This window comes from Solanum lycopersicum, chromosome 1 (assembly GCF_036512215.1).
Source record: "Solanum lycopersicum chromosome 1, SLM_r2.1".
NCBI lineage: Eukaryota > Viridiplantae > Streptophyta > Magnoliopsida > Solanales > Solanaceae > Solanum > Solanum lycopersicum.
The window spans coordinates 8,786,240-8,803,748 of record NC_090800.1 but is presented as its reverse complement, the minus strand read 5'-3'; the positions used below and the strand labels follow the sequence as shown (position 1 = coordinate 8,803,748).

Genomic DNA, 17,509 nt, shown 5'->3' with positions numbered 1-17,509 from the left:
AGATTTCCAGATTACGGGTCATGACATGAAGTTCCTAGAAATCACAATAGAAATAAGGCTCACATCAAACGTTCTTATCAAAATTTCTCATAACCTTCTTGAGAAAGAAATATGGGCACAATTTGTGTCTCATATTCGAACATAAATAACTCACAAATCTTAAGACTCTGAGCCATCTGGAAGTGGTCCATTAAACATGAGTGATATAGATTAAGACATTGTTCATACTCTACCTCAAAACTATTTGACATGAAATAGGGATTTCTTGGGCATGAAAAAAGAATAGAACTACTATGCCTTAAGTGATTTGACTAATAGCTTTTAAGCTTAGCAAACTATTCACTGCGCTACTCCTTGTGAACACTACACTTCTACCTATAGCTCCTCCAATGGTACATATGTCTGCTCCTATGAAGGTCTGAAGGTCAGAGTCTTAACTGCATGCTCTTAATGTGTTCAAGCCTAACTTGGAGTCACAAGGTGCACCACATAAGGTGGTCATATTAATCTAAACCATTGGATTCACGATCTATAGCTCTGTAGGCATTTTCATCTCAAGAATACAACTTTTTCTTACAAATTCACTCAACAAACCTCGAGTTCTAATTAAGTCATTTACATGTATATCAACACCCTATTCAAGCCTAGTATTATAAACACTCCATGAACTTCTAAGTAACCAATTCTTCTAAGAAATATCCATCTTCCTATCATCTCAACCAACTAGAAATTCATGTATTACTTATAAGGGAACACACAAAATATTTTGATCTAGCTACTACATATAACCAATCGTCATTTCAATTTTTTTTACATGTGGAATAAACATACTGTGATCTTCACAATAAAGAGTGTCTACCCTCTCATCTAAACCAACATTCAACTTCTATCAACAACTCTATCAAAACTGAAGTAGGACTACTTGAAGGCCTTTGAGAGAAAAGATCATAAGCACGAATCATTCAAGAAGTTTGATCTAAGAATATGCATTGCGTAGCATTAATTCACTAGAAATTGAAGGTATATCATTAGTTCATGGGACTAAGCATATTCAGAAACATGAGTGCATACATTATGAATTGTATATCGTAAGACTGACATTCACCATTTCATAGAGTAAGATTGAGGTCGTTCATGAGTTGAATCCGGGCCTCTTATTCTAGGAAATGAGCATAGATGTTAATCTTTCTAAAGTAAAATAAATGAGAATGGATCAAGGGAACAACGTTGATATGTGAGATACGAGAAGAGTTTCATAACAATAAAAATCTGAGGAATACTCTAAGAGTATGAATGAACTGCTACTCTTTCTAAATACATCACCTATCATCTCTCCCTGAGGTCTAAAGCAGACATTCTATGTTTGTTGACTTATTTCATATAATTTTCTAAACTTGATTTTACTCAAGGATACAGACAAATAACACATAGCAAATTATGAGCTTAGAGCTTCACGCGACAATATACTATACTATCTTGGGTGCACATCTCTCACCCTAAGGCTTAGAGTCCTTATATTCCTAAATATCTTTCCATCACTTACTACCTCACAAAGGGAGCACATATACTTTCTAGTTGCCTCGCCATTCTCATTACAGGTCTATTAACGTAAAATCCTTCACACATTTAACTTTCATCCACCACCTAGACCTGATCTATACTACCAAGATAGCATACTTCAAGTCACCTAATCAATAACTCTCTATGTGCTAGTAACATGAAATCTACACAAATTGACTACACTTTAGTCAACACATGAGGGCCTATCAGTCTTCTATTAACTTACTGGAACATGACTGCAACTACATACTTTATTCCATCACTATCACCACACTTTAAGATTATTAGATTTCCAACTCAAAACTTATAATTCGGGGCAATTTTACTACTGATGGCTCATAAAGATCACACTATCTTTTGAGTGACCACTACCCAAGCGCTCTAGACCATACTTTGCCCTTAAAGGTATCATCTATATAAAGGTTCAAGAAGGGGTTTGATAGTATTACATAGTATTTGTTTAACACACAATTTAGGTGAACACGAATAAGAGTGCACCTTTTTGAATCAATTGGAGTGATGTGCACTAATGGTATCTTCTCGAGCAGTTGTGCAGTCTCTTAACATTCTATTAGCTCCATCTGAGGGGCCATATTGGTAGGAATAAGAACTTTACTATGCCAGGTACCTGGAAGATGAGGCATAGTCGGAGAAGTTAGAACAATGCACGAATCTTCACAAGTTTCTTAAGAGACAACTCTATTGCACAATCTAGATTATGAAAGGAAGGAAAATAAATAAATAAATAAATATATATATATATATATAAATAAATAAATAAATAAATAAATATATATATATATATATATATATATATATGTTCATTTGTACATGTATAAAATGACATGTTATAATGAATGAACGGATAAGCTGTAAAAACATATACAAATTGAAATTTTTTTTTGGTTGAAACACATTTGAGCGCATACCTGGAATTAAGTTAAGAGGGAGAATGAGAGAATTCAAAATTCAATTTTGATATGGATGAGAGATTTTAGGAGAAAAATTAGTCGAGTAAAAGAGAAGAGATAAATTATGTTTTATATAAAAGGTATAGAAATCACATTCTTGATATGAGTTTGTTTGGTGGGTTCCGAAATTAAGAGCAAATTTCATTAAAATATAGCTGCAACTCATAATTATGTGAAACTATAGCTTTATTAAATAATACAGTCTTAATGTTTGCTAATTTGCATAATTATTCCTTCAATATTTGGGTCATTTTGGCCAAGAATAGGTTCCATTTGGTTGAAACTAACTCAGCTGTAAGTGTTGGACCGTTTTCTTTTCTCTCTTGTGATATTTGGCTTCTTATTTGACTAGAATATCGTTTAGTCAGATTTTATAATAATAATAATAATAATAATAATAAAAAAAAAAAAGTCCATATTGTACTACCAATAGGAAAATAACAAATCATCTGTTATTAGAAATTCAAATAGTAAAAATTGAGTGTCAACAATTATGACATTGAAACTTGTTCTTTTAGTGGTTTTTTAACATAATTATATTGTTGTAGGTTTAGATGAACTTCTAACACAATTATATTATTACAGGTAGAGATGAACTTTTATGACGCGGACAATTCATCAACTTCGTCTGTCATCTCATGTTCAGCCTCCATATGCACTTCAGATGAGTGCAGCGAAACAAATCAATGTGCTTACTCCTTGCATTACGCAGATAATAGTGGCACATCAGGCTATTTTGTATCAGATTTGTTTTACTTTGACAAAATTATGAGGACCTCGTTGATTTCCAAGTCTTCAACATCCATTATTTTCGGGTGAGTATTCTTTTATATGATTATTCACATATTCTAGAGTATTATAATTCGGAAAGAAAGTATACAGTCAAACTCCAATAAGAATACAATTGTTATCCTTTAAGAAGAGGGAAGACGGATTCTATCAACATTCAATCTCTCCAAAAAAAAATAAATTAGACTAATTATAAAACTGGCTAACAAATAAATTTGATCAAGTAGAAAAGTGTGTATTATATGAAAATTTTATTTAAGAATTATTTCCCCCAAAAAATATATGAATTTTCATGCTACTACCTAAAATCTATAAATTTTAACAAAAACTGTTTATTAGGAAAATTCATAAATATATTTTATGCCATTTTTTGCGCAAAAATATTATATAACAAAATAGCTGTGAAAATTAATTTGTAGGTAACATTTTCATAGGTGAATTCTTTGAAAATAAAATTGATCTTTATTATTTTGCAGTAAAATTCCTAAATTAAGCTATTTGCGAATTTAGCTAGAAATAGTTACCTAAAAAAATTCAGGAGAGAAATTACTTTGGATCTTAATTATAAAAATTTAGCTACAAATTTATTGTATAGGAGTTTACCCCGAATTTTATATCAGGGAATCTATTGAGTATTTTATTATTGCGGAACAAATTGTAGATTTTTTTTGTAAGGATATACTTGGGGTTTTTCCATTAGCTGATGATTTTCTTACATGAAAGTAACATAAAAAAAATTGTCGCAAATTTACTTTGGGGTATTTTCTTATTATTTACTTGAAAATATTATGAATAGAATCATTAGATTTAAGATGTTCAAAATATTTATCAAATTATTTGAAGTTCAATATAATTAAAGTTTGATCCCATAAAAAAGTCACGGATATGATATCTTTTTGGGTTGAATATTAGAAATCATAAAGTATGGCATTACTAGTTACATATCTAATAGCAAAGTAGTTATTATTATTCCAATTAAATTTAAAGTAATATCATTAACAATGTACTAAATTGCTTATTACTTAATAATTAATCAAAAACGTAAGTAAAGAAAATATCATTTATATTGATTAATTCTTATATAAAACAATTACATTAATAATTTAGACCTTTAATGTCTGATTCATAATAATTTAGAGCTGAAGTTGTGTAACTATATTTGTGTGAGTAAATTCTGTCAAAATAATAATTCATACCATGAGATAACCATTATCTATAGTAATAGCATAATAGGTAACCAATTTAATATTTAAAGTTACGAATACCATAATAAGAGGCTTATGACTTAAATATATCCTTAGGTGATTTGATAGTGTAAAATCAAAACAGGTGCAGTACCTGTCAATTAGGACACCTGATCTTGACAGATGGAGCAGTTGATGGAATTCTCGGATTCGGTCAACAGAGACTATCAATAATATCACAACTTTCTTCACATGGAATTTCTCCGAAGTCATTTTCACACTATTTGAAAGGAGAGGGAAGCGGTGGAGGGATATTAGTGCTCGGTGAGATTTTGCATCCGAGTATGGTGTATACTCCCCTTGCTCCATCAAAGTATGTACTGCAATTTTCCACTGCGTTATTTTTTTCAACGTTTTATAAATTATTGTTGTTTTTTTGTCATGACATTTAGTTTGTTTCTTTTCCCAATTCTTGCAGGGGTCATTACAGTGTGTATTTGCAGAGCATTTCTGTACATGGAAGAATTTTACCTATTCATCCAGAAGCTTTTGCAAACTCTGGTGATCGAGGAACTATAGTTGATTCCGGTACAAGTTTAGTTTATCTTGTCGCAGAAGCTTATGAATCGGTTGTCGATGCTGTAAGTGTTCTTCTCATCAATCGTTCTCAACCACATATATTTTCTTGATGTCTTATTAATTAAGCTATCTAGTTCAGGTTTTGAATATAAATTATTTTGACATTTTACTTGATGATCAAGCAATTACAATTATTATATATATATATATATATATATATTAGTCAAGAAAATATAATAATTAAGATTCTAGATCCATAAAAAAATTTATCTTTGTCATGCCCCGAGTCTAGATCCTAGGTGGGACTGACACTCGATGCCTGACTCGAGTGTATCTTTTTTTTCGGTAACTAATCTTTATATTAATCATCAAGTGGCTTCAATTACATAACCATAGCCAAACAACACACCCTGTTGATTATCTCAAAAGTAATACAAAGACGACTAAATTAAGTCCAAGCATACTAAGTATGACTACCAAACCATCAGAAGACTAAACTACGCAAAAGGTGGCTGGCTACATCTGACAGGACTTCTAACATTACAAGCATATGCAATTTCTCTGGAAATTCCTCCCAATCTCTATTTTTTTTTTAACGATTCTCAAGTTTCTCTCTATCCACACAGCATGTATCACTTCAGCAAAGACTATTCTGAATAAAATAGCTTTTTGAGACTTTCCTTTAGCATGAGCTATAGTCCATTCAATATGTTGATCCCAGCTTCTCCAACTTTGTCCATTCCTTTCTAGCTGATTAGAGATTCTAGTCCAGATTTGAATCGTAAAACGGCAACTGACAAACAAATGTTTATTTTGTTTCGGCCCTTTCACTACACAAAACACAAATAGGTTCCACTACCATACCCCATTTATGTAACCTGTCAGCTGTTAGCAATCTTCCATGAAGATTTAGCCACATAGCAAACACAGCTTTCAGCCTTGCTTTGTGCTGAAACATAAGACATTTCCATGCCATCCTCGATGTCACCCCAAGAAGCGGCAAATATATTTGCCTGATCACACTATGTCCAAGCTTGATCTCAGTGTGGACCTGCGTAAGTGTTCCCCTGCCAGCAAGAATCATCTTCACCATCCAACATGCCTGAGTTGAAATATTCATTGCTCATGGCCTTTTATATAATATGCATGAATCCACCTGATACATAGTTTATCCCGCTTATGAGAGAGGTCCCGACGTTTCTTGGCAATAGCATCTTTGTTCCATACCGCTTGATTAATTAGATTGAGCCCTCCAGATGCCTTAGGTAGACATATTCTAGACCATGCTATCAATGACTTTTTCGTAATCTCATTTGAACCAGACCACACATTACTTCTATAATAGCCTTCAATCAACTTAAGAATCTTAGTAGGGATGATGTATAGTTGAGCCCAAAATGCTTGAATACCAAACAAAACAGTTTGGACCAATTGAACTCTCCCTACATAAGAGAGTTTTTTCGCAGTCCAAGATGAAATTTTGGCTATAATTTTATCAATGAGGGGCTTCCATTGCATTATAGTAACCTTCTTCGTTGATAATGGTATTCCGAGATACTTGAAAGGCAAATCACCTAGACCGATCCCTAAATGATTGAGGATATTTTCTTGCGTAACTTGAGGGACCCCACCAAGTGATATAACACTTTTTTTTCCAAATTTGTTTGCAAACCAGAGACTTTGGAAAAGTCATGAAAACATCTATACAAAGCTTTAGTAGATGTTAGATCCCCCTTGCAAATAATAGGAGGTCATCAGAAAAACTCAAGTGAGTAATTACTAGCGTATCAATAACATGATATTAGACATGAGTGAAAACATAGTTTAAAAACATTTGAAGAGTCTTTGCATATATCTAAGTCATAATATTAAAAAAAAGACACAGAGGTCTAAACTAAACCATAATTAACTGTCTATTTGTGAAACCTCTAAATATAACTAAGTAATGTCTACCGCGACAAGACCCCTGTTATACCTTAAACACATAATCATAAAATACTAGAAAATTGAATACTAAGCCCCATGAAAATAAAGGGACCAATAGCAGAACATATGAAACGTAGGGAGCGGCTTGATCACATGCATGCACACCCAAGTCTGCATCGATAAAAGAATTTTCAGCCCTCAACAGAATGTGAAATAGTAATGTATGTAAAATGACATAATAAAACATTACATACATACCAAGATCAATAGAAGCAACAACCATAGTTATGATCGTAACATAGGAAGGGTTAAGAGATGAGTTCATTTAATTAGACTGCCTTAGGGATATGTATTTCTAATATTTTAGTTCATTATAGGAGTATAATAGCATAACCAACAAAAAGCACCATGTAAGCGGTATAACCAACAAAAACCACCATGTAAGCGGTATAACCAACAAAACCACCATGTAAGCGGTATAACCAACAAAAACCACCATGTAAGTGGTATAACCAACAAAACCACCATGTAAGCGGTATAACCAACAAAAACCACCATGTAAGTGGTATAACCAACAAAAACCACCATGTGAGCTCATCTAGTTTAATCTCGGCCTGGTCAGCTAAGTCATTTCATACCTTACCGAACATGAGACATAGCCCTTACGGGAGGTAAAAAAGAATGAGTCATCTGAACCAACTGTATCATCCTTAAACTACGTCAGCAAACGTAATTTTAGGCATTCATCGTTTAGATTTATGCCTTCTCGATTAATCATTTATCTCCCTTATGCTCATGTATTCATGGATTAGCTTGAAGACTCATATTCATATCTTTTGAGGATTAGTTCATAAATTTTGTTTATGTCATGAGGTTACAGCCCATGTATCATATCTTTGCATTCATGAGAAATATATATCACATCATAATATTATAGTCAAGAAAACATAAGATAGCATCATAAGATTTATATTTGAAGAATTTCTTTGTTTATCATCAAGGGTTCATAAAATAGATTTTTCAAGAATTCATCAAGAAAATATCAAGAAACTATTAAGAAGTTAAAAAAAAATTGTTAAGAAATCATTAGACTTAGTTTTCTCGGTAAAAACCGTAACTTTTATGATTTTATACCTGAAATCTTATAAAAACTCAAGGGAATAGGATTCTTTTATGGAGGATTCTTGGGGTTCTATTAAAAATAAAGAATGATTAAAAGATATAGTCCTAACTTATTCATGTAAGATATTCTATATAAAAAAAACCTAAATAGAGGGGGTTTAGGGGGTTAGGAACCCTGCAATATGCTGTAACAGAGGTTTCAGCAACCCCCATAATTAAGTTGTGGCGGTTTTTCACTAACCCTGTGACAAGTAGCGAAGGTTATTTTGCGGCGGTTTGAACCCCCACAAATTGATTCTTAGAAGTTAGAACAATGCTCTAAAGCTAATTAAGCCAATAATTGTTCAAAACAACCGTAAATTTACAAGTAATGATATTGCTGTCAGCAATTAAAAAAGTTACATTATAAAAAATAATATCCAACATTTTACATTATAAAAAGTAATATCCAACGAGTTACCTTATAAAAAGTAATATCCAACAAGTTACATTATTAAAAGTAATATCCTAATGCAGTGGGGTTGTCTCCAAGTGCCCTTGTTTCACCCTTGTTTTTTTCTGTGATAAAGTAACCATAATTATGGTTGTTATCATCTCCTCCTACTCCAGAAAATACTCCATGACCGTAAATCTCCCCTGGCTCTTCTTCACCATAGACATCTAAGTTTGTGGTGATAAGTTCATTATCCTTTATCTCTTTTTTTTCGCCACAAATCTTAGCAAAAACGTAAGCCATTATGAAGCAGCTAAATAGAAACGGTACCCCAGTCTTAGCCCCCAAGTACTCCATGCCTGCAATTATACAATCTGGCTTGTCATTCGCTTATCGTTGACGTAAGGTATAGTTGAAATTGCTCATCATTCGCTTATCGTTCATCACAAAAGTGGTCAAGTACTCTGGCAACAATTCTGTCCAGCTGGTTACTCTTTCAGCATTCATATTCCTTCACTGATAACCATCCTTTATAATCTGCAAATATGTTTACATTACTTTCTCTCATTAGTATTGGCGTGCTTCTCCATGCTGTTACTAGAGATAGACTAGAAAATAAAATGTTTCAAGGGAATTTGGACAGTGGATTAATTTGTGTGGGGGGATTGCCAAAGACCAAATTTATTCCTATATCGACTTTGGATGCATGTTAGAGCTTTTTCTGTTGTGCATGTTGGATTTGAAGTTCCCTAGAACCATTCAAAAGTTTGCAAAGCCTGTGGGCTTTCAAAATTCTCCTGTGTTTTTTCCTTGATGGAAAATCTGTCAACTACTCCAGTATGTGGCACTTACTGACAAAATCATTGCAGCTTTACGTGGTCTACAAGCCACCAACTCCACCTCGATAACAAGGGTTGCTCTATATGTTTTAAGATGTTTCAAACTCAACAATTAGATTACCACAAAGAACACTGTCCCACCCAGCTCAAACCATTGTTGTTTTTTCTCCCCTTTCTTAATAGAGCACATAAGAATGTTGGGATCAGGAGGAGAACAAATTCTTCTCTTCAGTTAAAACCTCATAACTGAGACAAATCCAAGATTTGAACTTAATGGCTTCAATGTTAAGTTCTTAGAACTAAGCTTATCATACTCCCAAAGTTATGAATTGGATTTTAATATATGTTCAACTTAGTGGTTTTGCATAAATATATCTATGTACTGTGTCAATCGCACCGAGGGTACTATCAGAGATTTCATGACAAGAGACGCTTGCAGCACGTAAAAAAGATCTACAGAGTTAACTTACTCGGGAGAAGTATGGATGCAGATGTAGGTACAAATCTCAAAATAAAAAATTGCAAAAAGTTAGCAATAAACATTTGTGTTAGGATGAAGAAATCATCAATATTTTACGGCTAAATCATACCTTGGATGACAGATAATTCGTGTAGAGATCAATAACTTTCTTGAGAGCTAGCTAGGGTAAATTTTTTAACTTGGGAGGTGAACCACGACTTAGGAGTGTTATTAAATGTTTTTGACATGTGCTATCGCATAAACGACGTCTCAGGCACGCATCAAGGCAATAACCACTACCTTTGGTGCTCTATCGAGCAACAAGGCAATGTCCAGTAATTTGATGGACTATTTTCGTCATAACTTTTCAAATTCTAGGAGATCAAACAAAGTTGATTTCAACTATTCTTCTAAATATGTATTGAACTCTTATCTATCTAAATGTACAAAGAAGGTAAACTAATTTACCATTTTTCTTAACTTGAACATATAATTTGCAGATAACTGTAGTTGTGTCACCTTCAGCTAAGCCAATCACATCAGCAATGTACCCATGCTATCTCATATCCTCAAGGTTCAGTACTTTGTTTTCTATGGGTGAATATTTAATAAGATATAACTTGAATACCTAATTAAGTCTCTTTGATGACTTAAGCAGTTTTGCAGAGAACATAACTGAGGTGTTTCCAACAATTTCTCTAAACTTCGCTGGTGATGCATCCATGAATTTAACACCAACAGACTATCTCGACGATATGGGTTTTGTTGTAAGTATTTGTTTCGATCTTCATTTGTAATTTAAAATCTTCAACAATAAAATTCATACGTTTTATTTATGAAATACAAAGATAAGTTACAGTATTATATGCGTTTAACAGGATGGTGCTGCTAAGTGGTGCATTCGCTTTATAAAAAGTGGTTTAAGCCTAACAATTCTAGGAGGTCAGTTTTTGAAACTTTAGTGTTGATATATTTCATTTTAATATCCTGATCTTAGAATGCTGAATTTAAGGTTTTATGTAATTGCATCATAATTTAATTGTCATTCATACATTTCTTTCTCTTGTTACACAGATGTTGCGCTTAAAGATAGGATCATTGTATATGATTTGGCTCGACAAAGAATTGGTTGGGCTAATTATAATTGTAAGTAGCATTTTCATGATTTGATTTGTGATTTTGTTAAATAGATTTGATGTTATTGATGACTTACATTTTTATTTCATGTAGGTTCATTACCTGTGAACGTATCTATAACCTCTGGCACATATGATGTTACTCAGGCTAGCACGATCTATCATATGCTGGAGATAATTTTATTCTTCCTCTACCTATTTTGGACCAATGATTAATTTCATGTTTTTGTAGTTTTACTTTAGATTTCTCTTGTATTGTTAACTCCAATCATATAACCAAAAAAAAATAGTAATACTATTAAATAATAGGAGGAACATGTAAGAGGAAAAATAATGTAAAAAGAAAAGTTCACCTTGATATGGGCTTATGTATTTTGAACTTAAGTAAATTTATTCATAAAATTTAGTAAATATCAATTCGAAAACAGATTTACTTTTTAATTTTAGGAAAATCAACTTTTGAAATATATTAAAACCTTTTACATGAAAATCAAAATTTGGATAAGAGATAAAGTTAATTGCTAGGTTGAGACACTTCTTAAAATCCACAGAACACGGTTTCAATGGATTTTAAAACATTTTTGGTTAATTTCATAAATTCTTATTTTTACATAATATTATTATCTTATGAAACAAAACATTTGTCGCTTATCTGCGAATTTCATTTTAATATAAGTTGACTTGACTACTTAAGTTAACTAGATATTTCAACCACCACAATAATTCCAAGTAACTTAGCGTCTAATTGTTTTATCTTGTTTTAATTGGAAATTTATGCATCTTAATACTCTTCTAAAAAGGTTGTTGGGATGATAATAAGTAACAATAATGTTCTTTGCTGGTTAATGATAATTTAAAATTCTTCACGACGAAATAATCTCACGTTGTGACGAATGAATAAAAATATTAATATTCGGTATAATAAATCCATATATATTCCTTTTGTTGTTCAGTTCAAATATACGCATTCCCTAATATTTTGGCACACAATTTCCCTTAATTTTAACGAGAGATGTGAAAAGATCAAAATCAAATTATTCACTCATATCTTCGAGTTTAATTATTTCTAGAAGAAATAACGGGTTGGAAGCTTAATAGAGTAACATGTTTACGTTAAAACTATTATTTCTCTTCTAGCATGATCGTAAAGATCTAAGCTTTTAATAGTTGTTCTATTGACATTATTTGACTTGCAACCTTGTCCTACTTTGTTGGCTACCTCCAAATGATATAACGTCTACGAGTGGCATATTATGTTATTAGTGGACTAGAAAAACATGTTATGATTAAATTTTGATCAATTATGATTACTTGTTATTTTCTTGATATTTTGCATCTAACTTCTAGAAGCTTGTTTTGGCCTCAACAAACACATACACTAGCATACATATTCATTGTTATATTGTGCATACTCTTTTAAATCTATGGTTCGGTCGGTCCCAACCATTTACAAGAGTATAAAGAATCTATACTCGAGCATTTCACTAGGCCTTGGACAAGACAGGTGAGAAATCACTCATGGCTGGGAAGACTGTGCCTATGATCATGGTAGACCAAGTCTACGAGCAGAGTAGTCCGTGTAGGTTGTACCTACAGGGTGGCACATGTGTATTGTACCAAAGAGCTTTAGATTTGCATTCAGTAGAACAAAAAATAAATTTTAGAGGCAATAAATAAACACATTAATTAAGGGTGCTAAAGTCTTACCGTCATTAGTTAAGTGTCATTGGATCTAATGTCGCTAAATCCTTTAGGACACATACAAACAGTGTCAATTGCCGCTAAAAATATATATTTAGCGGCAATTGCTAATTAGTTGCCGCTAAAGTTCATTTTTATGTAGTGATTGATTTGTGGAAGACGTACATTCAGATTACAGATTGTCAGTGGGCTCCAGGTAAGAGGGCTAATATGGGTATTTAGCGATTGTTACTCTCGTTAGGAACTAAAGTGATTGTTACTCTCAGGGAACAATGCATTCAAACCTACAAGTCTCGAGTGGCACCCAAACAAACATGTCAAGTAGCACAACCGACCATCAAGCTTAATGGTTGGCCATGTTTTTTTTTGTTAAATTTTATAAAATAATTTGTGTTTTCAAAATAAATAAATATATTTTAAATCAAAGTTGTGTTTGACAATAAAAACAAATTGGAGTTTTTTTAAAAAAAATTTGGGTGAGTTATTTTGGATAAAAAAAGAAGTGAACAACTTTTTGTTGTTCTTAAAATTCTTGAATTCAACTTAAAGTTGAATTTCAAAGTTTTTGTGGCAAAATGTAATTTTTGGAGTTAACTCTAAAAAAAATGAACTTTTTATAGAGAAATGCTCCTAAAAAGAAATAGGAATATGAGATTATTTATCACAATAAAGGTATATGACATAAAGAAGGAAACAATAAACTATTTGAATTGACTAATGCCTTATTGCAAGTCATATAGAAACAAAACAGAAGGAAACAATAAACTTTCTTATTTGGGTAATGCCATGTTGCAAGTTACATTAAAACATAAATTAAATTCCAAATATATTATTTCTTCCTATTTCACGCTATGAAATTTTAATTCTTCAATTTATGTTTTCACTAGTTTCTGTAATTCGACCTTTGGGAGGCCGATGCCAACATTCACACCATTCACCATTACAATAATAGGGAGGTATATCGCCACAAATACGTTTACAGTCTGCGTCTGTCTTGCAACAACACCTGGGATTGTCTTTTGCTTTAACCTTTGATGAGACACCTATCAAATTAAATTTTACAATCTATAATTAATAGAAAAACAAATTTCATAAGAAGCTTTTCAAAGTTAACTTAGAAAAAAGCCCACACTTTGACAGCCATGTCTTAATTATTGTTTTTGTATGCTCCGTAAGTCACTTGATGATGATGTTTTGTTTTCTTTATGTCCTATTTATAGAATATTTAGTTAATTATATATTGTGAATCTTGTAATATAACTATTTTGTTTTTATCCTATGTTTCTTCTACCAAAAAAATTTAATTAAGTCAAACTAACCTTACGTGAAAGAGAAAAAATATTACTATGTAATTTTTCCTTTGACTAATATGATGGAATCACAAAATATATTTAAATATAAAAAAATTATTTTCAACGTAATAAATTACTCATCTAGAGAATAAAATATCACACAATCAAATAGAGGCTAAAGAATTTGAAGTTTATCAGTTGTGAATATTTTTCTTAAAATAATATGTTATTTGGTCTCGAACGAATAATTTTCATGTTGATTCAACTTAAAAAAAATAAAATGTGTTATTTATTAAACACCCCACTTAAAAAAGGTTATGTTTTGTCGAGTACAGATAATTAATGTAAAATATAAATATCATTCTTATAAGAGACTATTAATCAAAAGAAAGGTATATGACATGAAGAAGGAAGCAATAAGAATTCCTATTAAGTTAATGCCTCGTTGTAAGTCACTTAAGAATAGGAGTTGAATTTTATATATTTTGAACGGAAGAAACAACATGTCCCAACTTTTACTATTTCTTTTTATTTCATGCCATGAATTTTTTCTCAATTTATCTTTAACTAGTTTATAAAATTTAACTTTGAGGAGGTTGTTGACCACATTCATACCATGCGTCATAACAATAATAGGGTGGGATATCACCACAAAGGTATTTAGAAATGAGTCTTAATTATGAAATAACATATGGATGTATAGAAAGCACGTTGACAATTAATTGGTACCAATTTCTTATTATTGATATAACAATATGCACACAATAAATTGGCCAAGTATTTACACGTAACAACCCTCTAGGTAATTTATATGAAATGAATTCATCTCATCGCTAGGCTTACGAGTATTCCTATAACGACCCAATTCGTTTATGACCGTCTTAACCCTAGGCCACTAAAGCCATTGCATGGGGCCTCATATATTTTGGGGGTCCATTTTTTTAAAAAAAAAATCAATTACTGGGGGTACTAATGAGTGTTATGATTTGTGGTTAGGAAATTGCATATGAGATAAAAATAAACCTGAATTTCATAGAAACAATTTGATGTAAATATGATAGCGAAGTCACCAAGTCCCTTGAAGAATATTTTAGTGTTTATTTCTTTATATATGTAGGGTAGATCAACCTATTTTTTCACTTCACAAAATAGATTCGAACCAATTAAAGCATATGAAAATATTTTCGATATCTTATTTAGTGGTAAATTATTGAGATCAAGAGATGATGAGAATTTAGAAATATTGTCTTAACCTAGAACTTTATTTAACATGTAATAGTTCTTCTGATATTGATGGTTTATATTTATTTTTGTATTAAAAGTGTTAAGAGAAACAATACAAGTAGAAGATAATGATCTTACGAAATTACTCAACCAAATTAAAAGATTTGATTATTTTCCAAATACATATATTGCTTAATGTTAACAGTTCTTTAACCATTACATAAGCCAAAAGAAGTTTTTCGAAATTTAAATTGATTAAATCTTCTTTAGGATTAAAAAAAGTCTCAAGAGATATTGAATGAATTAGCTATATTACCATTTGAAAAATAATTATTAAAACAAATGGATAATACAACAATACCTAATGACTTCGCATCAAATATAGGTAGAAAAGTAGATTTTTAATTAAAAGTATATAATGAAAAAAATATTAGGTCCCTCTCTTCAGTTTTGCTTTATGTCCAAAGTTGTTAAGTTAGCCTTGCATCCCAATCACAAGGTCGTTAATTTGATTTTTCCACAAATTTATATGTTTTAGAGCTTTTGAAACATGAACAATTGACATCAATCAAAAGTTTCTATTAGCTCCACAACATTGAGTTTGGTCTAGAATGATCTTTTGTATGGATCCTGAGACTTCTATGCAAATTTCAAGACTCATTGTTCATTTTGGAAAAAATGAAGCTTGGGTGGGACTCACTTTTTTTCGAGAATACCTTGGTATGAAGTTTTAAAAATTTCAAATTTGGTTTGATAGCATATTTCATTTGTGCGCATAGAATTCTGAATAAATCTTGAGCACCCGTTGGATTTTCTAGAAATGGACAAACTAACTGATGTGCCTAAGCTGGTGTAACCTAGTAACGAGTTCATGCTCGGGGGTGGGGTGGGGGTGGGGGGGGCACTTTGACACATTCACAAAGGACTTATTTGTATGGTTTACAATTGCGTGGCCTTGACACAATTATGAGGGTGTATCTCATTTTACCTCATTCGTATTCTCTCGTTGTCGCGATCAGATAAGACGCTAACCCGCGTTGATCCCGTCTGAACATTGTGATCATGAAGTTTTACGTCCACGGTTGCAAGGAATCCAGACCCTTTACCCGAAGATTACAATGAATTAAGTGGTCTCATTTCTTAAAATAAGACCATATGCTATTTATTCTTATTCTCAAGATTGGTGATATGTCCCTCAATTGAGCTCCATTTTTGGTGATTCAAACTCGTGAACGTAAAAAAACATCGTGGCTACATGGTTTGGTTTTTGGAGAGTGTTAGGGTGTAATGACCCTCTCAGTCATCACTTTGTGAAGGCATTTTCGTTTGTTATTCAGAACTTTTCCATATTGACCCTAAGTCTTTTACGACTTATTGGGTCTGATAGTTTTGTCACCTTATTGTTCGTGTAGTTTTGATGAATTTTTTATATTTTGGAGCTTTTAAACCTTAAAAAGATAGTTTTGATTAAAATTATAGGAAGAAAACCTTGGACTTTCCTTACTTAAAAAACCCAACTTCGGATAGGCATATCTTCCTCATATAATATCGAAAATGCGTAAACTTGATGGAGTTAGAAAGAACTCTCCAAGGGCTATCCAACCATATCAAGAAATAACCCTAATTCATCTTGAGCTAGAAGTTATGGTCGTTTATAAATGACTAAAACTCACTTTCTTAACTTAGTCAATTTTTTCCATATTATTCCCTTTCTTTTCAAAAATGAATATTTTAGTTTTTTAGCTTATTCCTACCTATTTCAAATTGTGAGATGTTACAATATCTCGCATTTGGGATCATTCATCCTTGAATGGGATTTCTTTCACCAAGCTAAGGATAGTAACATCAAGTTCAATACTCAACAAGCAAAAGCAATTAACACATGCGTACTCATAGTTTATAAAGTACTAGGAAGGGAATTAGTACCTTGATTTGCATTCTCTCCGGATTCAAAGAGATGGGGATATCTCTTCTTCATATCCTCTTTGGATTTCCAAGTCTCTTCTTCAACAAATTGGTTCCTCCAAAGGACCTTAACTGATGCAACCTCCTTTATTCTCAACATGCAAACTTGGCGATCTAACATATGAACCGGAATCTCTTCATAGGATAAGCTATTCTTAATCCCAACATTTTTAGTTTGTACAATCAATGAAGGATTGCCCATACATTTTTTCAACATAGAGATATGAAATACCAGATGAACTATTGACAACTCTTGTGGTAGCTCTTAATCGGAATCTACATTTCCAATCCTTTTGGCTATGTGATAAGGTCCAATATACCGGGGGAT

The 17,509-nt window shown here is 32.1% G+C and overlaps 1 protein-coding gene across 2 annotated transcripts in view; it reads left to right on the top strand.

Annotated features, from left to right (window-relative positions):
• LOC101253523 (aspartic proteinase 36-like) overlaps window positions 1-11,410 on the top strand; it is a 28,709-nt gene extending 17,299 nt beyond the window's left edge. For both annotated transcript variants that reach the window (XM_019214254.3, XM_069296976.1), the window contains 8 exons: window positions 3,117-3,346; window positions 4,650-4,877; window positions 4,983-5,145; window positions 10,364-10,437; window positions 10,522-10,630; window positions 10,742-10,805; window positions 10,938-11,009; window positions 11,094-11,410. In XM_019214254.3, coding sequence (XP_019069799.1) covers window positions 3,117-3,346; window positions 4,650-4,877; window positions 4,983-5,145; window positions 10,364-10,437; window positions 10,522-10,630; window positions 10,742-10,805; window positions 10,938-11,009; window positions 11,094-11,215 — 1,062 coding nt within the window. In that variant the 3' untranslated portion in view covers window positions 11,216-11,410. The remainder of the gene's footprint in view (window positions 1-3,116; window positions 3,347-4,649; window positions 4,878-4,982; window positions 5,146-10,363; window positions 10,438-10,521; window positions 10,631-10,741; window positions 10,806-10,937; window positions 11,010-11,093) is intronic.
• The last annotated feature ends 6,099 nt before the right edge of the window (window positions 11,411-17,509 follow it).